The sequence below is a fragment of the Natator depressus genome, chromosome 2 (assembly GCF_965152275.1).
Source record: "Natator depressus isolate rNatDep1 chromosome 2, rNatDep2.hap1, whole genome shotgun sequence".
NCBI classification, from domain to species: domain Eukaryota; kingdom Metazoa; phylum Chordata; order Testudines; family Cheloniidae; genus Natator; species Natator depressus.
In genome coordinates, this window is record NC_134235.1 from 171,373,256 (window position 1) to 171,394,900 (window position 21,645).

General features: G+C 44.0%; 1 protein-coding gene across 9 annotated transcripts in view; it reads right to left on the minus strand.

Moving 5' to 3' along the window:
• HECW1 (HECT, C2 and WW domain containing E3 ubiquitin protein ligase 1) overlaps positions 1-21,645 on the minus strand; it is a 348,636-nt gene that overhangs the window by 226,382 nt on the left and 100,609 nt on the right. For all 9 annotated transcript variants that reach the window (XM_074945295.1, XM_074945292.1, XM_074945293.1 and 6 more), the window contains one exon: positions 17,809-18,133. In XM_074945295.1, the coding sequence (XP_074801396.1) occupies positions 17,809-18,133 (325 nt within the window). The remainder of the gene's footprint in view (positions 1-17,808; positions 18,134-21,645) is intronic.

Below are 21,645 nucleotides of genomic sequence, written 5' to 3' on the forward strand. Positions count from 1 at the left end.
GGCTGGCTAACCTAGTGAGGAGGTTTAAACTAGGTTTACTGGGGGAAGGAGACCAAAGCCCTGAGGTAAGTGGGGATGTGGGATACCGGGAGGAAGCACAAGCAGGAGAGCGCAAAAGGGGAGGGCTCCTGCCTCATACTAAGAAAGCAGGACAAACAGCAAGTTATCTCAAGTGCCTATATACAACTGCAAGAAGCCTGGGAAACAAGCAGGGAGAACTGGAAGTCCTGGCACAGTCAAGGAACTATGATGTGATTGGAATAACAGAGACTTGGTGGGATAACTCACATGACTGGAGTACTGTCATGGATGGATATAAACTGTTCAGGAAGGACAGGCAGGGCAGAAAAGGTGGGGGAGTTGCACTGTATGTAAGAGAGCAGTATGACTGCTCAGAGCTCTGGTATGAAACTGCAGAAAAACCTGAGAGTCTCTGGATTAAGTTTAGAAGTGTGAGCAACAAGGGTGATGTCGTGGTGGGAGTCTGCTATAGACCACAGAACCAGGGGGATGAGGTGGACGAGGCTTTCTTCCGGCAACTAACGGAAGTTACTAGATCGCAGGCCCTGGTCTCCTGGGAGACTTCAATCACCCTGATATCTACTGGGAGAGCAATACAGCGGTGCACAGACAATCCAGGAAGTTTTTGGAAAGTGCAGGGGACAATTTCCTGGTGCAAGTGCTGGAGGAACCAACTAGGGGCAGAGCTCTTCTTGACCTGCTGCTCACAAACTGGGAAGAATTAGTAGGGGAAGCAAAAGTGGATGGGAACCCGGGAGGCAGTGACCATGAGATGGTCGAGTTCAGGATCCTGACACAAGGAAGAAAGGAGAGCAGCAGAATACGGACCCTGGACTTCAGAAAAGCAGACTTTGACTCCCTCAGGGAACTGATGGGCAGGATCCCCTGGGAGAATAACATGAGGGGGAAAGGAGTCCAGGAGAGCTGGCTGTATTTTAAAGAATCCTTATTGTGGTTACAGGGACAAACCATCCTGATGTGTAGAAAGAATAGTAAATATGGCAGGCGACCAGCTTGGCTTAACAGTGAAATCCTTGCTGATCTTAAACACAAAAAAGAAGCTTACAAGAAGTGGAAGATTGGACAAATGACCAGGGAAGAGTATAAAAATATTGCTCGGGCATGCAGGAGTGAAATCAGGAAGGCCAAATCACACCTGGAGTTGCAGCTAGCAAGAGATGTTAAGACTAACAAGAAGGGTTTCTTCAGGTATGTTAGCAACAAGAAGAAAGTCAAGGAAAATGTGGGCCCCTTACTGAATGAGGGAGGCAACCTAGTGACAGAGGATGTGGAAAAAGCTAATGTACTCAATGCTTTCTTTCGCCTCTGTCTTCACGAACAAGGTCAGCTCCCAGACTACTGCACTGGGCAGCATAGCATGGGGAGGAGGTGACCAGCCCTCTGTGGAGAAAGAAGTGGTTCGGGACTATTTAGAAAAGCTGGATGAGCACAAGTCCATGGGGCTGGATGCACTGCATCCGAGAGTGCTAAAGGAGTTGGCGGATGTGATTGCAGAGCCATTGGCCATTATCTTTGAAAACTAATGGTGATCGGTGGAGGTCCCGGATGACTGGAAAAAGGCTAATGTAGTGCCCATCTTTTAAAAAGAGAAGGAGGAGGATCCTGGGAACTACAGGCCAGTCAGCCTCACCTCAGTCCCTGGAAAAATCATGGAGCAGGTGCTCAAGGAATCAATTCTGAAGCACTTAGAGGAGAGGAAAGTGATCAGGAACAGTCAGCATGGATTCACCAAGGGCAAGTCATGCCTGACTAATCTAATTGCCTTCTATGAAGAGAAAACTGGCTCTGTGGATGAGGGGAAAGCAGTGGACATGTTGTTCCTTGACTTTAGCAAAGCTTTTGACATGGTCTCCCACAGTATTCTTGCCATTAAGTTAAAGAAGTATGGGCTGGATGAATGGACTATAAGGTGGATAGAAAGTTGGCTAGATTGTCTGGCTCAACGCATAGTGATCAATGGCTCCATGTCTAGTTGGCAGCCGGTATCAAGCGGAGTGCCCCAAGGGTCGGTCCTCGGGCCGGTTTTGTTCAATATCTTCATTAATGATCTGGAGGATGGCTTGGATTGCATCCTCAGCAAGTTTGCAGATGACACTAAACTGAGAGGAGAGGTAGATACGCTGGAGGGTAGGGACAGGATACAGAGGGACCTAGACAAATTAGAGGATTGGGCCAAAAGAAATCTGATGAGGTTCAACAAGGACAAGTGCAGAGTCCTGCACTTAGGAAGGAAGAATCCCATGCACTGCTACAGACTAGGGACTGAATGGCTAGGCAGCAGTTCTGCAGAAAAGGACCTAGGGTTTGCAGTGGATGAGAAGCTGGATATGAGTCAACAGTGTGCCCTTGTTGCCAAGAAGGCCAATGGCATTTTGGGATGTATAAGTAGGGGCATTGCCAGCAGATCAAGGGACGTGATCATTCCCCTCTATTCGACATTGATGAGGCCTCATCTGGAGTACCTGTGTCCAGTTTTGGGCCCTACACTACAAGAAGGATGTGGAAAAATTGGAAAATGTCCAGTGGAGGGCAACAAAAATGATTAGGAGACTGGAACACAGGACTTATGAGGAGAGGCTGAGGGAACTGGGGATGTTGAGTCTGCAGAAGAGAAGAATGAGGGGGGATTTGATAGCTGCTTTCAACTACCTGAAAGGGGGTTCCAAAGAGGATGGATCTAGACTGTTCTCAGTGGTAGCAGATGACAGAACGAGGAGTAATGGTCTCAAGTTGCAGTGGGGTAGGTTTAGGTTGGATATTAGGAAAAACTTTTTCACTAGGAGGGTGGTGAAGCACTGGAATGCGTTACCTCGGGAGTGCGTTACTTAGGGAGGTGGTGGAATCTCCTTCCTTAGAAGTTTCTAAGGTCAGGCTTGACAAAGCCCTGGCTGGGATGATTAGTTGGGGATTGGTCCTGCTTTGAGCAGGGGGTTGGACTAGATGACCTCCTGAGGTCCCTTCCAACCCTGATATTCTATGATTCTATGAATACTACCAGCTATTCAAGGGTCCAGTCATGCAACTGCTTCATTTGAAGAACTCCCCACAGTGACTTCAACAGTGGCTGTAGAATCTAGCCTCCCAAGTGAAGACCTAAGTGGTGAAACAGCTGTAGACCTTGGACTAGTAAACATCACATGATGATTATACAAAGTTTACTCCTGAGGGCATTCTGTGCCCAAAATTAAAAATTCTGCTCACAATATTTTAAAATTCTCCAAAATTCTGCAAATTTTATTTATCAAATAAATGTGGAGGCTCCAGCATGGCATTGGGGAGCACAGACTACTGGCTGCACAAAGATGGGAAATCACTGTGCAGCTCCTCCCTGGGACATGTACTCAGTGGTGAGGCTGCACCCAACCCTGACACTGTGCAAGGACTGGGCCTGCCCCTCTATGCCAGATGCACCAGGTGTGGGCAGGCAGGGTCAGCAAGGCAGGATCCAAATGTGGAGGGGCTTAGTGTGGAGAGATCCAGGTGTGGGTTCAGAGCGTTCTGTGAGGGGCAATCTGGGTGCAGGTGGCTCAGTAGTGGACCCCGGGTGTGGGGGGAATTTGGATGCACAGGGGCTTGTTGGAGGGTTCTGGGTGCAATAGTAATGGGACTCTGCAGGGGGGTTCAAGTGAAGGTAGTTGGAGTTCAGTGGCAGGGCTTGGGTGTGGCGGGAGATAGAGCTCGGCATGGGTGTCTGGGTACGGGGGGCTCAGTGGGAGGATCCAGATGCTGGGGAAGTGGGACTCAGTGTGGTGGGAATCCAGGTGCAGCTGGTTGGGGCTTGATGGGGTGGGGAACTGGGTGCAGGTGGCTCATTGGCGTGCTCCAGGTGCAGGGGAGTGGGGCTTATCATGGGGGGATTCTGAGTGTGTGGGGGGTGAGGCTCGGTGGGAAGTTCTGGGTATGAGGGGGTTTGGATGTACATGAGTTGGGTGGAAGAGGGAGCAGCTCCCTGTACAGGGATCCCTCCCTCTGCAGCTGAAGAGCGATGGGTGGAGGAAGCAGGGTGTTTGCAGAGCTTCCTGCAGCTGGAGGAAAAATATGGGGGTGGGTCTGACCCAGCCCCGGATATGCAGGGAAAGAGGAAGTCCTGTCCTCCCTAGCCCAGCGGGGACTAAAAGCTGAACCCAGCGCAGGGTAGGAGCCAGCAGCCGGGTCTTCCCCAGTCCCGCCCCCTGCCCCACAGTGATTTATCTGTCGCTGGCTGCCCTGGGCACAAGAAACTTACTGCTGGGGAGGGATGCATGACTGCTCTTGTGGCTTCCCTTTGCTTCCCCGTCAGAAAGTCATTTTTCTGTGGGGAAGCAAAGAAATCTGCAGGGGACATAAATTCTGTGTATGTGCAGTGGCGCAGAATTCCCCCAGGAGTAAAAGGTAGTCGAAACATCTTCTACAACAATTCTGTGACCTACAAACCAACTTTAGAAAGTTATTTAGTAAGGAAAACTCATCACCAAAAGAACAGATCTGTTGGCTGATCCTAGGGGGTGCTAAGTGCCTTGAACTCCCAGTGAGAGTTGAGGGTGCTCGCACCGCATAAGATTAGGTCCAAATAGCAGATATTTCTTTGACTGGAAATAAAGGAGTGAGAAAGAATAAATATATATGATGTCTGGATATAAAAGTTTAAAAAATGAACTTATTTGATAGGACTTAAGTCAGCGTTCTAAAGGATTGAGCTGCTGCGGAACTCTAATACTCGATTTGTTCACAGTATTAAGCACCGGTGAGGCTATTAAACAGTCACAAAGGGCAAAAAGGAAGAAAGAAGAAGATAAATACTATTTTAAAAAAATTCTACGAAGGACAAAATTCTAAACTGAGATTAGACTTCTTTTAAATAGAACGGAAAAGAATGGTTACTTACTTGGTTCAGTGATTAGAGTTCTTTGAGATGTGTGGTCCCTATCTGTATTCCACTTGAGATGTACATGTGCTCCATGGGCCTGAGTTTGGAAGATTTTTGCTAGCAGTGTCTGTTGGTCTGCACCTGCACACCTCTCTTCTTGTGCACCAAATGCAGGGCATAAGGGGTGGTGTGAACCAACCACCTCTCCAGTTCCCTTTCTACCATGAATAGCACCAGGATAAGACTCCACTACACAGGGGAAGAAGGGCAGGCAGAGGAATACAGATAGGGATCGCGCATCTCAAAGAACCCCAATTACTGTACAAGGGAAGTAACCTTTCTTTCTTTTTTGAGTGATGGTCCCTACTTGTATTCTACCCCAGGTGACTCTCAAGCAGTATTCATTGAGGATGAGGGTGGGAGGAACCGTGCTGTATGATAGGTTGAAGGACTGCTCTCCCAAAAAAATGTGTCTGCTGTAGAATCCTGAACCAAGGCATAATGTCTCACAAAGATATGGATGGAGCCCTACATTGCTGTTCTGCAGCTGTATAGGAGAGAGACATCTCAAAGCAAAGCTGCTGGTATAACCTGGGCACTAGTTGAGTGGGGCCTTGTATCTTGAGGGGAGGCTTCAAACAGCAGGATGCAGCCCAATATCCATTTAGACAGGCTTTCTGAGGACATAGCTTCCCTTCTCATTCATTTGGCAAAGGAAACAAATCATTTTGGGAGATTTTCTGAAGGATTTCATCCTCTATAGATAAGTTAAAGCTTGGCGGACATTCAGAGAGGGGGGCTTCCTCTCCTGCCTGGCAGCATGGGGCTTCAGATAGAAGACAGGTAAGTGGATGCCCTGGTTCAGATGGAACTCCAAGATTACTTTTGGAATTAGTTTAGGAATAAGGACCTTGTGGGTCTGCCATAAAGGTCTCCAGCTTACCTACTCTTCTAGGTAGGTGTCTACAACCAGAAAGGCAATCTTCAGAGATAGATGAGCAAAAGAACATAAGCCTAAAGGTCTGAATGGGGGAATTAATGATGACAGGACTAGACTGAGGCATCATATTGGGGCAAGTTTCAGCACCAGAGGAAAGGTTCTGACAAGTCTCTTCAGAAACCTTACTGGGATCTGATGGGCAAAAACTGAATGGCTGTCCAGCACAGGGTAAAAGATGCTAATGGCTGCCAAGGGCACCTCACAAGGAGCTGAGACACAATCCTGACATTTTCAGAGAGACAAGGGATCTCAGAACCCCTGGACGTAGTCCACTATGCTGACACTGTATAGAGAAACTTTTCCATTTTGCTGTGTAGCATTTTCTTGTGGAATCTTTCCTACTATTGCTAAGAATGGATTGTATTGCCAACGAGCATGACTTGTCTAGGTCCATTGTCCATCTGTTAGATGGAGGAGAAAGTGGCCATCAATAGGTGGTGCCATTGATACCATGGTCTGATTAAGTGAGTGGCAAACTGACCAGGGAATATCCCTGATTTCAGGTCCATATAGATAATAAAGTCCTTCAGCTCCATGGAGCTGTAGAGTGTACTGGACTTCTGTCTCTTGGTAGTGCTGGCTTCAGACAGGAATAGTTTTTGCTACCAAGGTCTCCTTTTTTCTGCACATCAGTAATGTTGGTGTATTGCTCCCTTCTTTCCCTTGCCAGTACTGAGGATGGTCCTGCCCCTTTGGCCAGAGATGGTTTCAGGGCACTTTTGGTTTTCAGTGACAAGGAATTGGTACCATGCTTTTGAGAGCTCCTGAGATAGTCATACGGTGATGTAGAGTCTCACCTGACTCAGAGGGTGTCAGAGACAAGCTCTTCTTTTTGTATGAGGATTTGAAGAGAGATTTTTCCCGTTTCTTACGTAAGTGTTTGCTCTTACCCTCCCCATGTCTGTTCTGTTTGGAAGAGTTTTTAACCCTGCTCTGTGTAGCTATGGAGACCACTGTGCTCAAAGGGGCCCTTCTCAGGGCCTCAGCCAGATGTACAGGGGGGTCTGATAGGCCAGGATTGGACTGGGTTCTCGCTGAGCAGTCCATTAAGAATTTTCTAAATCTAAATTCACAGAATTGATGGGTTCGGCGAAGAAGGGGCCGGCAGATATTGTACTTAGAAGCTGGTACGAGCTTCCCTGAGGCAACAGAGGCAGGCCACGCAGATCTTGAATCCCAGACATACGAGGCATCTCATGCATGAGAGTGGCATCTCATGCATGAGAGTGTTTTGTGGAGGGACTCTCAGAGCTCTAAAAATTGCTAAACTAACCTATCTAGAAACAGGTTTTTAAAACTATTTGCAACTCTCTACAAATTTAGAACAAGAACACTAGCTAAAGCTGTGAACATTGAAGAGGTTCATCTCAGACCAGGGGCAGCAGAAAGGAACTAGAGAGGCAGTCAGTCCGTACTGCCCCTTATGCCCTCAGCTTGGAGCATGAGGAAGAGGGGGTGCAAGCACAGACCAACTGACATTGCTAGAGAAAAATCTTCGGGTTCATGCACACCTCAAGTGGAATACATCACTCAAAGAGGAACTAAACTTTTACCGAAAGAATAAAGCACTGGGCAGATGCCAGTGTTATTTCTTTGGTTTTATGCAACAGGGTTCCGCAAGGAGCATGACAGGCTACCAACTGTAAACTCTTTGGTGACATTCCCTTGAGGGATTTACAAAGGAAATCCTTTTAAAGAGGTCATTAACGATTGCAATGGATAATTATAAAAGGCAATGCCATCTACAATACATTTTCCCATTGCTGATTTGCTAATTATCCGTAATTATTTCATTAGCTCAATTTCATGCACTGTATGGAAATGGAGATTTTTCAATATATTAAAATTTTACATTTCCATGATACACCTGCAATTTCCCCGGTAAAAGTAGTATAAAATCCTCTGGGACAATTTCCAGTCTTCATTTACAGTTTCCATTTCTGATCCCTTTCACTATCCAAATTTATATTAGAAACAAAAACGACCCTCACCCCATCCCGAAATGTACATTTTGTAAAGAGAAAGATAGAAACAAATTTGATTATGTGCAAGTGTCCACCCTTCCCCTGTTCATGAATCATCTGAGTTATTTGAAACCTGAGCCTTCAACAATGCAGCACAGACATCTAGCACTAAAACTACAGGACAAATGTTAGCTGGCAGCAAGAGAAGTCTTTTTTCCAAGAGAGGGGATGGGTTGCTGGGTCCAGGTGCTAGGTCAGGTGTGTGCTCAGGAATTCCAGCCTGGCTCTCTCTTTCCCTCACCCCAGGAGTTGGGGAGCTATTGCCCCATGTGTTGCCTCCAGATGGGGTGTGTGTGTGTGTGTGTACGGGGGCTGGCCTTTGGTGTCAGGGGTGTATGAAGGAAGCCTGGCCCAAATCTTTCTCTCTCCCCTCCCTGATGTTGGGGGAAGCTTTTGCTCCCTCTAGTGCCCCTGAGTGTGTGTGAATGGGGGAGGGGAAATGTGCCACTTGCTACAGGAGGTCACAGGGAAGGGAGTCCGACCTGGCTTTCTTGTTTCCTTGCCCCAGCAGTTCCCTGCCATGCCCAGTGGAACTGCACTACTGCAGGAACCTGGCCTCAGAATGTTCAGTGATTTTGGCTATATTATACTAACAACTAACTAACTATGCCAAAGTGAAAACATTTTTTAAACAGGACTGCTGAGCTCCATCTCAGGCCGGGGACCGTAGAGAAGGAACTGAGGAGTCATGGCCACATACGTGCTGTTAAGGCACTACGTGTGTGTGGCCCGCGCGGGTACTGCTGTACAAATCTCCGAGCAAAGGAGCAGGGACTCACCAGCACCTGGAGTGAAGCACCCACAGGGACATCTCGAAGAAGAACATATTCTCAGGCCAAATTACAAAGCTGGTATTTACAGTAAGCTTCAGTCTTCTCAAAGATTATTACAGGGAAGAGTTTTGACAAACTAGGGCTTGATTCTACAAGCACTCTGTCCTCAATCCAGTAAAGATTTAAGTACATGTTTAACTTTAAGCATGAGTAGCCCCATTTATACCACTTAGATAGCAGAGAAAAAGTAGGTTAGAGGAGAGGGAAGAGACACATAAAGGGAAAAGGTAGGAGAAAAGAGACAATAAAAGGAGCAGAGTAGAGAGAATAAAGACTGGAGAAAAGATGAAGAGAAGAGGAAAACTTGGGGGTGGGGAATTGGAGAAAACAGAGCCAGCATAATTACAGCAGTTCTTGGCCATCTCACAAGGGTTCTATTTTAAGAACAGCTGATATAGACAATGGAAAGAGCGGGAGTGATAGAGTTGGAGCCTGAATCACCTGATCCAGGGTAGGAAAACCAGCAAACAAAAAATCCAAAGGACTCTGATTGTCATTCTCCAGACTGAGTGTGTCACAACCTACAACAAATTCTGTTTTTTCTTTGGAACCTTTATCCTCTTATTCTGAATTAGCTGCAGTGCCACTGCCAGCCCATGGTTTCTTTTTACAGTGAAGCCTAAGCAGCCCCCATACATCCCTGCCCCACCTACAGGTTCATACTGAAAATATTATCAGCTCTGAAGTTCCTGCATTTCCAAAATTGCCTTTACTGAAATGGTGGATGTAATATGCCTGGTTTTAAGTAGAGCATTTGCTAAAAATTTAAAGTGTCTCATAATATCTTATTCCAAACATAGCTAAAATCAGCCTGGATAATGAACACTGTCACATGAACTGAAAAACTAGAAGGAATGCAGGCACAGAGCAATGTCACACAATAATATACTGAGTTTTGGAGGGGGCAATGTACAGTGGGGTATCACAGGGGTAAAATGGATCAAAGGCCTGATCCAAAGACACTGCAGTCAATGGGACCCTTTCTATTGATTGTAATAGACTTTGGATCAGACCTTAAAAGGAGGCAGTAGCATACTAATGAAATTTGCTAAGAATACTAAAATGGGAGGAGATGCAAACAATCACATAGGGCAGAGATATAATATATAAAGGGACACTGAAAGATTTTATATATGGGCAAGAAATAAGATTCAGCTGGGTAAAAATGCTAACTAAAATAGCAAGGGTGAAATAATGTGAAATATATATACTCGATGCTGAAAGATACATACCATCAGGGTGACAGTGGACAGCAAACTAGTCAGGAGTTTGCAATGTGATACAGCAGCAGAAAATGGTTGAGTTAACAGAGGCATCAAAACACAAAGAATCTTTATAGAGCCCGGTGTGACTGTATTTGGAATATTGCATTCTGTTCTGGGCACCTCACCACCGCAAATCAAAACAAATTGGAAGGTGTTCAGTGAACAGAAGTAATTTGGGGGCCTGAGGGATCAACTGATAAGGAAAAATTAAGAAAGCTCAGTGTATATGCAACAGCTCATGTGTGTGGGAAGGATGTTACTAGTCTAAGAATAACTAAAAGATGTACACACTGAGGTGGGAAAGGAATTATTTGGTTTGGTTTAGGAGTAATGAGATGAAATGGAGAAAGAGAATGTAAAGGCTGCATAACAGAAAAAATACACCGGCTGTTTGACAACCTATGTGAAATGGATTTGTTGTCTTAAGCCCTGATCCTGCAAAGAATTATACACATGCTTAATTTTACTCACTGTGAGTAGTCCCAGTAAAGTCAATGGGCTACCCGCAAAGTGTACTGTTGAGCATGGCCATGGTCCATCTTCCAACGTCTCTTCAGTTGACTGAATTATCAGCAAATCACTGGGTGAGTGATTGTTACGTATACACCATTGCCCTCACTATCTATTTTGGGGCACTTATCTGGTTGCCTCCTTTCACGGTAATAGTGAGCACCTCTCAGTCTTTAATATATTTACCCTCACAACATCCCTGTGAGGTGGAGATCCATTGGCTTCATAGAAAAGACTGCAGCCAGAGCACCACCTGCCTGCTTTGTTTCCTTCTCTTGGTTATTGGGGCGACTGTTGCATTTGGACCTGGAAAACCTGTTTGTTCCACACACCATCAAAGAGATTCACAGTGTCTGGAATATTATTTCATGGGAAAACATACTCTCAAAAGGGACATATTTGGATACCTGGTGATGGTTTTTCTACCATGTACATAAACTACAGGAGAAAAAAGCTAGCAGCCAAAAATTCCTCCACATTGGTTTCATTCTTTCAGTGCATTATCCATCTATGATGTAATGCTAGTCATAATACTAACAATACTTAGCAAATTCCAAACATTAGCTAATTAGCCCCCTTAATACTAGTTAATTAATCCTCTTCAAGGCAGATATTGTGATTAGTCTTATTTTACAGATCATAAAATTGAGGGTATGTCCACACTTAAAACACTGCAGCTGTGATTCCATAGCACTTCAGTGTAGACACTACCTATGTAGTACTCCTCCTCCCTGAGAGCAGTAGTTAGGTCAATGCAAGAATTCTTCCATCGACCTAGCACTGTCTCCATCGGGGGTTAAGTCGGTATAGCAACATCTCTCAATGGTGTAGATATATCACATCCCAAAAGAGATGTAGCTGAACTGATGTAAGTTCCTATTGTAGATCAGCCCTGAGGCACAGAGGTTAAGTGGTAACACCACGGGCACAGATGAAGCCAATATCAGAGGTGGGAATTAAATTTAGGCATTTGGGGTTCTCAATCCTATATGCAGGTCACTAGATCACACAAGTAATTCTCTTCTTTGCTGTTGCTAGTACAATGCTTGGGTTACATCATCTGCTTGCACACACTGGATGCATGGAAAAATTATTGTACAAATAGGGCCTGATCCAAAGCCCATTTTAAAATTAATTAAAGTTAGTCTTTCCATTGACTTCAATAGGCTCAATATCAGGCCTTTGGAATATCAAATTAATCTGAAAAATGTAAAAACGTGTATTAATCAAAATCCTTAAAAATGAGGTATGTCTGACTGAAGCAAGAATTGCCTTTTGGGGGGAAATAAAATCAAAGACTAGATCAGAGGGAAAAAAATCATAAATGTTTAAGCTAAATTTCAACTACTATTTAGGTCAAGAACTTTTTATATACATATAAACTTGAAAAGGATTGACTAAAAGAAAATATAGACAGGAAATTGGACTGGAAAGTGTTTGTGCATAAAGACCTTTTATTAAATAACTTTAAAAATGTTTTGTTTTCCCTAAAGAAATTGCTGAAAGAAGAAAGTCTATGTCTATTGGTATGTACAGTGCAATATTAGCCCCGAATAGATTCACTGACTAATACCAGTATTTATAGGCATCAGGCCAAAAGTTTATTTCCATGTCTAGTTTAGGTACTTCTTATGAGCCATTCAACAGCAGATACTGATATGATGAAAGCAGTGAAATATAGTAGCGACTGAAATTCAACTGCAGTAATTAGAAGATAGCTCTTTATACATAGCTGCCAGAAGTCCATATTAATTCTAAGAGGCTCTGTACCATAACATATACTAACAGTAAATGAGGTGAAGGAGGAAGACAAAACCATCAGATAAGTAACTGCAAATATTCCACCTGTTGCAAGACTTCCACTAAAACACATTTTTATTGATATAGGAAATACCAATATGTAAATCTTAGCTATTCAGACAAATGACATTTGCATTGGTTTCACATAAAAACAGTGGGTTGTGTAATCAGGGTAGTGATTCTCACTTCTGAGTGTTTACATGTGGTTTTGACTGAGGCCATATTTTTGGAGGATTGTGTTTATTAGAAATGTTATAGTTCTCCTGAGAAGTGACAAACAGATACATTAGGAAAACTGTTACACTACTGTTACACATAGCAAACAATTTATTTTATAGCTGATACATAATGCTAAAAAAGAGTGAAATAAGGATCATGTGAAGCAAGTCTTGCGGGAAGTTACAATGCTTCAAGATCAAGCTTAACAACAATACAAAACTCTGATTTCCATAGGCAGAATATATTTTATATCCTTTCAAGTGCACATTCTTGGGTCAGAGGAATCCACATGTTCTTGCTGCCTAGCCATTGCCGATTGGATAAACAAGGTCTATATTTTAACAGACTCCATATTCATGTTTTCCCCCAAACTGATGAATTTTTCTAATGCTCGTCTATCACACATATTTACAAAATCAACTGTTGATTGTGGGGATGTATTAACTTCTCCACTCTGTTATCACTGGAATCCATGTAGCTTTTTAAACAGGTATACCCAATAGTATTACTGGACACTAATTACATGACCATCATTTTCTTAACTTATTCTGTACAGCCTCTCCTCATGGATGACAACCCCTTCTTGTAGAAGGAGATTAACTCTGATATCAGTTCTAAACTTATCTTTTACCAGTTTTAAATAAAGATGAGCTCCCAATTTGCCATAAGCTAATATCTGAACAGGGATTCAAGTGAGGGGGGCAGGGCGAGGAGAGCATGAACCCCTTTTCCCCCTTCTGTAAAAGCAGAGGAAGCACTCCTACTTCTCTCCGGGACTTCAGTAAGCAACATTCTCCCTGAATATCCCCAAATCCTTCACTGGTATGGTGAGAGCCCCCCCTCTCCCATTTCAATCTACTTTAACTACTGGACTGGAATATGCCTTCACAAAAACATCCAGTGGTCTCATTCTCTAAATACTTGTCCACTATGATCTAGCTCTTTTTACTCTTCTCCCTTCTTGAAACCTTCTTCATCAGAATATATCTTCTACCCACCAGATATTCCTTGTTGCCAAATGCTGTGTCCTTTCAAGGTTTGGACTATCTTTATTTGGAAGTTTGTGGTTTATCAGATATCTCCAAAATTTCTCAGTGAGTGTTGCTGGTGGGGAAAAGATATTTTCCCTAAACATTTCAACATCAGGACCCAACAAAAACATATAGGGATATTTCCTAATTTATTAAAGTGAAAATGATTGTAAACTCTGGAGCAGGGATTGTTTTTTGTTCTGTTTGTACAGTTGCCTGTCACAATGGGGTCCTCATCCATGACTAGGGCTCCTAGGTGCTACAGTAACACAAACAATAAATAATAATACTAATGCTGCTGGACCAAGCTTTATAAAAAAAACAACAATAAATACCACAACACTCTGCACGATCCCCATAGAGCACAAACAGTTTCTCAGTTACCTCATGAATCAACATAACATTAAACTATTTCCATGTTTAAAACTTTCAGCTTTGTTCCCAGGAATTCAAATGAAAAAGAAGCTCAGAATATAAGACCACCCCCTAGCTACACACACAACCACATTAACTGGGCATTTCTGGTTATGATCATCAGGATGGAAATGGTTAACAATGCTGTCATTTCAGTGGTGACAACAGGCTGCAGGGCTAATCCCCTATTGAGTTGACTGGGGAAGTGCACAGGTTTTTTGGTATGCTTGGTCCAGTCTGGCTGGCTGCTAACTCAGAAACCCAGCCATGTATCATTTTACATTGTGAATGTTCCCTTCATATCCAGAAGGGCCCGGACACTTTCTTCTTTCTGCCATGGAGATGTAGATTCTAGAAAGCTTTGTGACTCTTGCCCACATGCTCAGGGTTCAGCTGATCACCATATTTGGGGTCGGGAAGGAATTTTCCTCCAGGGCAGATTGGCAGAGGCCCTGGAGGTTTTTTGCCTGCCTCTGCAGCATGGGGGACGGGTCACTTGCTGGAGGATCCTCTGCTCCTTGAAGTCTTTAAACCACGATTTGAGGACTTCAATAGCTCAGACATAGGTGAGAGGTTTCTCGCAGGAGTGGGTGGGTGAGATTCTGTGGCCTGCGTTGTGCAGGAGGTCAGACTAGATGATCATAATGGTCCCTTCTGACCTTAATATCTATGAATCTATAAATCCAGGGAAAAACCTACTCCACAAGAATCCATGGATTTTCCCCTCCCATGGATTAACTGTGTAACAAGTTAATTTGTAATTTACTAGCTACTACAAGGGTAACTGTCAGGTTGCTGTACCAGAAAAATGTACCATTGTATGTTTCATATTCAAAGTATACAAAAACACATTCCCAGCACTATTGTACTATGTGCCTAGAATCTCTGTGTCTTAGGGTTTTATATTGCTGTCCATCACTGCAGTATCTGAGCACCTTCCATGTAAAGCGGACAGCAATAGTGCGGTTCCCGGCAAGCTTCAGGGAGTCCCTGGCACATTTTCCTTTTTGGGATGAAAACTGCTTAGGGTTTTGTGGGTTTGATATTTTGGTGATTACTACTTTCCAACTTATTTTGACCAGGAATGGGAGGTTGGAGACAGAACCGTAGTTGAAGTTCAGGGTTGACTGACAGCTTCTTGAGCCCTGGACAAACTATTGCATTTTTCAAGGAGGCTGGTAAGTGTGCTCTGAAGGAGCCACTGACCATGTCCATTAGTACTGGCATCCAGCATGGATTCATTTAACTGGCTGTGGCTGTAATATTTTCAGAGCTTCCTGACCTTCGGAATGTCTGATGGGTCCAAACTCAGCCAGGGTGGTGAGGTGGATATTGCATTCTGGTCAGGGGTAGAATTTCCTTTCCCAACTAGCTCCATATATATTCAGTTGATTTTAACAGCGGGGTACACTGACAGCTCTTCACAGTGGTTGATGCTTGGGTCCAGTATCGGAGGTATGGAATCTGGGTTGATTAGCCAGTGCACCATGTTAAACAGCTCCGATGACCAGGATTCTGCTGTATTAAATGCAGAGTAGACAGTCTCTTGTATTGTAGTCGCATAATCCTGTTAGAGTTGTGTCACGCTGTCTGGAAGCATTCACAGTTGTGAGCCACTCCAGACAGCGTGACATTGAAGCAGAGATCCATGGGGTTACCCCGGGTCCACCCTGAAAGATACTTTGAATTGACAGATCACAACTCTGTCACTCTTAGGATTCAAATGATCACTCATTTGTGTGTATATGTTTGCTTGCTTTAACCTGTAAATAACTCATTTCTTTTTTTCTAGTTAATAAAGCTTTTGGTAGTTTATTACAGGATTGGCTACAGGTCTTGTCTTTGATATGAGATCTAGGTTACCGATTGCTCTGGGGTTAATGACTGGTCCCTTGGGACTGGAAGTAACCTGCATGAGGTGTGATTTTTGGTGTAAGTGACCATTTGTTTTTTGTGCTGGTATGTTTCTTCGGGCTTGCTCCTTCAAAGTACTGAGCATTCTGGACGTATCCAATAAAGCACTTAAGCATGTACTTCACTTTAAGCACATGAGTTTAAGAACATTTTAGACAAACACCTGTCAGATGGCCTGTGTATACTAGATCCTGCCTCAGCGGAGGGGGATTAACTAGATCAGTGGTTCTCAAACTTTTGTACTGGTGACCCCTTTCACATAGCAAGCCTCTGAATGCAACCCCCCCCCCCGATATATTAAAAACACTTTTTTTATATATTTAACACCATTATAAATGCTGGAGGCAAAGCGGGGTTTGGGGTGGAGGCTGACAGCTCCCCATGTAATAACCTCATGACCTCCTGACCCCCAGTTTGAGAACCCCTGAACTAGATCTCTCAAGTTCCTTTCCAGCCCTATATTTCTATGATTCTATGAGGTATCCCCATTTAAGCCAATAGGGCAACTCATGTGCTTAACTTTAACCACATGCTTAAGTGCATCACTGGATCAGATCTGAAAGCTCAGTACATTGGAGGATGAAGCCCTCAGTGTATCTGTTCTGAATCCTCCGCAAAGATTTTAAATTTCCTAACCAATCTTTTTTAAATGAAGTATTTGAAAATCTTCATTTTGTACTGAAGAAAAGAAGTTAAGTATGTGTCAGTTGTTACTAATTTTTATTATTCATATCTAAGTATTCTTTAGTTATACAGAGAAAAGACATTCTGCTCATTGCTTTTCAAAGGGCTAAGGCTCTGTTTCTGCAAAACCTTATAAGCTTGCATAATGCTTAATGGTGTGAGTAGTCTCACTGCAGTAAAGACTACTCAGATGCTTGGAATCCAAGGCTTTGTCTAGCCTGGGGACATTTCCCCAAAAATTCAAACTGCTTTAAAATCAAACCAGTTTGAAATTTTGGGAAACTGTCCACAGTGTAGACCGGGGTGGGCAAACTTTTTGGCCTGAGGGCCACATCGGGGTTCCAAAACTGTATGGAGGGCTGGGTAGGGAAGGCTGTGCCTCCCCAAACAGCCTAATCCCCGCCCCCTATCAACCCCATGACTGCCCACCTCAGAACCTCCCACCCACCCAACCCCCCTGCTCCTTGTCCCCTGACCATCCCCTCCCATGACCCCCACCCCTAACCACCCCCCGCCCGGACCCCACCACCCATACAATCCCCCCTGCTCCCTGTCCCCTGACTGGCCTCTCCCCTATCCACACCCCCTCCCCTGACAGGCCCCCTGAGACTCCCACGCCTATCCAACCCCCCTCCGCCCCCATTCCCCATCTCCTGACCAACCCCCCGCAGAACCTCCGCCCCATCCAACCGTCCCCTGCTCCTCGTCCCCTGACTCCCCTCCCTGGTACCCCCTCCCCTTATCCAACCCCCTCCTCCTCGCCCCCTTACCATGCCGCTCAGAGCAGCATGTCTGGCAGCCTCGCTGCCTGGCCGGAGCCAGCCATGCCGCCGCACTGCTCAGCAGGAGCTCGCAGCCCTGCTGGCCAGAGCGCTGGCGGCACAGCAAGCTGAGGCTACGGGGAAGGGGCCGGGGGCTAGCCACCCTGGCTGGGAGCTCAAGGGCCAGGCAGGACGGTCCCGCAGGACGGATGTGGCCCGCGGGCCATAGTTTGCCCACCTCTGGTGTATACAGAGGCCTAAAGATCCTAGTCAATGCTTACTCAGGCAAAAGAAGATCAGAACTGCGAGACAATTTAGGACAGAGAGGCCTTTGAAGAACTATGTATATAAGCTTGCCTATGTTAAACCAAGAAAGCTCTGTTTGCCCCTTACTTCACTGTTCGCTAATACACTCAAAATTAAAAAATAAAAGCTATTGGAAATGCAAAGGCAGGCAGGACTTACCAATGAGATACATGCCGATCCAATCCCCTGCATCTACTTCTTCCTTTATATCCCAATAGATCACTAGGTCCTGTGAATGTCCTATGGAATAATACGAACTGCTGACCATTAGAGTAGATCGGCTGTCTGAAGTGACCAGGTCAGTGTCACTGGTGGACCGTGGAATGGTTACCGTCTCATGGGAGTTGTTCCTGATGTCCATGTTATGAAACTGGTCAGGGTTGTAGCTGTATCTGAGCGGTTCTTTACACCGGCGCCGATTCTGTGAGTTCCTAGATGGAGACGCCATGGCAGCCAGGCCTAGGAACCTGTTTTGGTACAGATTCTGTGAAGGGGCAGAAAGGAAAGAATATTATTTAGAATACACATTGTTGAATTTTATATGCCAGCTTAGAAGGGGCATATAAAAAGGTGCACTGGAATAAAAAAAACAATGAATGAACACAGTCTTTTCATACATGACTGTGAAACAAGAGATACAGAAATTTTTTCTAGAGGAGATGCATATCATGTATCAAACTTTTTATTGATTAATCATGTCTATGGAGACAGCTGTAAATGCAAGATACACATGAGGTTCCCCTGTGTAACCAGGCTCTTCTGTAATAGGGATTTTGTGGAGAAACAGATGGTGGTTCATTTCTCTACACACCCACACATACACTTCAGGCCATGGGATGGGGCAAAGACTACTAGAGATCCACTCTCTTCTAAGTTAATAGAAACTCCATCCTCTTTCAAACACCATCAGCTAAATTCATCGCTGAGGTAGTTTCCAGTGGAGTTTACATAGGGATACATTTAAGCTCATGCTCCCCATAAATAACAATTTCCACCACTTTGAGATACCAGCCAGTGTTCAAAAAGAAATTCTCCTCCCAGATTGAGATCCAAAGTACTCCTGCCACAAAAAACGAATGACCCCTTCAGCCATAATGGATATGTATTCGTGGCAGAGTAAACTGAATTATTCCTCTCCAGTTACCCTAGTTCGAGTGAGAGCAGCCACACTGTGAAATTACACTTGAGCTGCTGCACCCACCATGGCTTCAGGGGGCACATCCCATGGTTCCTAACACTGCTGTAAGATGAGCTGCTTTTTGAATATTTTCCTAGTAACTGTGGGAGAGTGTGTCTGTCTTTTCTGGGAACACAGGAGAATTGTGGGAAGGCCCTGGAGGACTACCATCACACCAGTGACATTAGCTTGTGTCCAGACTGCAGAATGGTTGTGCTAGCAGCCAGCAAATTGTTCTCACTTGATTTTATCCTTTACTCTATCTCGAGCCAGCCAACCCAAGTGAAAAGCACCACCGCACTGAAGTTAAGGGCTTGTGTGCGTGGACAAGACTCAGGATAGGGGCAACACTTGTGTTATAACTCAAGTTTATTCTGAAGTGAAGACAAGCCCACTGTGAGACATTGCTTGTTGTTTTACTTTCAGGCACCATTTGCTGTTTCTCTTCACCTGCTCTCTCCCAAAAGAAAGCAGCTCTGCCATTCAAATCACTCAGTCCCTCATGTATTCCTCTCATTATCCACCCGCCTCCAGACATGCTGTCCTGCTCCTCTGATACAAGACCAGAGAGCTCTTCACAGTTTCCTCTGCCATAAGAAGGGCCTTTTCACATGATCAGGAGACAAACCCATTTGAACTGAAATGCTTTAAGTTTAAGAGGGGGAAAAATAATTCTGTGAATAAAAGCAATATTTTAATTCTGAATCCTATTCACAGCCTTGTACCATAAGTACAATACAGTATGAAAGATATTTTATTGACTAATAAGGCAGACTACTTTGAATAACTGGAAAAACAGCAAGATAATTAATTATTAGTATTACTATGGTGGTAGCACCTAGGAGCTCTAGTCATGGACCAGGACCCCATTGTGCGAGGTGTTATACAAACACAGAACAAAAAGACAGTCCGTGCCTCAAAGAGTTTGCAGTTTTATTGTTTATACAGCACCCAAAGTATGATAAACCATTTACATACCCTTCTCCCAAACACTTACAATACAGTGGCCCAATCCTGCAAAGACAGAGCATAGTGTTTAATACCATAATCAGGCCCACTGGGGACTCATTCCCAGTGTGGACACTACTCCTCATAGTAAGTGTTTGCAGGACTGGGCCCTAAAGCTACAACACAGAAGGCAAAATAGGGGCAAGGGACAGGTGTACGAAAGCAGGAGCAGAGGGAGGAAGACAGTAACCCTTGACAAGTGGGCAGGAATGAAGGAATACAGAGAATAGTTTACAGCGTTGCCTAGGTAGCACCACATGCTACACACCATGTTAAGTCTCTTGGATTTTTTTTTAAACAGTTGAATTTATTTATGTATGTTAACAGGAAGGTGTGTTCACTTAAACAGGCCTCACTGTGAGGATAACGCCATTATACAGCAAGGCCAAAAAAGGACTTGGATCTAATTTTATTGTGAATGTGTAACTAGCAAATGCATCATTTGTCTATAAAAAAACCTATAGTTTCTCACATGCAGTAAACAATATTTTTAACCTATTGAGTAGTTCCTGGAAAGGTGATGGTATTTACTAAGTTTCAGTCAATAAACGTAAACCCAATAAACGTTTCTGTCACTCAGCGTAGGATCCATATGCTATAACTATGGCACAACCTGAGACAATCACCAGTCTGTGATGGTGAGACACCAACACCAAGAGTTTCAAGCTTATTATGAGGGATGGCCAGAAAAATTCTGTTTCCCCAAATATGTTGAGGATTTGGAATTTGCATTTTTTCCTCATCAGGACAAAACTGAGACCTTTCAAAAATGTTGGCAGAAAAACAGAGAGACTGATCCACCTACCCCAGAATAGCCAATAGACCAGTGGTTAGGGCACTCTGTTGGGATATGCAAAACCCAAGTGATAGTCTGCCTAATTCAGAGTAGGGACTTGAAGCTGGTTTTCCCATATCCCAGAGTCAGTCTCTTTCTTGCCCAAATAATATTTAATTATTTATACAGAGGGAACAGTTCCAACAAGGGTTATTGAGAAAGAACCCCAGAATAGTTAGGCAGTCAGGGCACCACCTGGGATGTTGGAGACCCAAGTTGAATTAGGCATAGCAGGGACTTTAGACTGGATCTTCCGCATTCCAGGTAAGTACCCTAACCACCAGGCTATTAGCTGTTCACCTGTGTCCTAACCACTGGACTGTTCTGAGGTCTCTCTCTCACCAGAAATTCCAACCTGGATCTGAGAAACCTTCCTGAAGAAAGTTTAGTTGAAACAGATATTTCCATTAAAAGTTTCCAATTTTGGCAAATGGGAATTTTCCAACAACAAATATATTGGTAAAATATTCCCAATCAGCTCTACTCATTCCTCCAGATAAATATGCATCATTAGCATAAGTTAGCTAACGCATTATATATGCATCAACAAGTCTGTGGTTTCAAAGGCTATTTGACGTTTTGTGACAAAATCCTCTAAGGAATAGTGGTTCTGCAGATATTTTTCATTTCTGAATTTTAATGGCTATATAGTATGCATTCTTACTCATTGTGTTCTTTCAAATGTAATACTAATAATACTTAATAAATGGATAATTTTTTTTCATCTTCAGTGTGGTTTTAACTATTATTTCTAGGGACAATTACAAATTCACCTATTTAAAAGAAAACTAGCACTTCAAGAAGCTGTGCTGCTATTTCCATATGTATCTATGTCACTAGAACTAGTTGTTAAAGTTGAAAAATAGTTCTGAGATTAAAAAAGGAATTACTTTTCAGCATGACACAGGTAACTGTTAGGGTTTCAGTAATCTAATGACCCCACTTCCCTGTGACACACCACCCAGGGGCAAGTGGA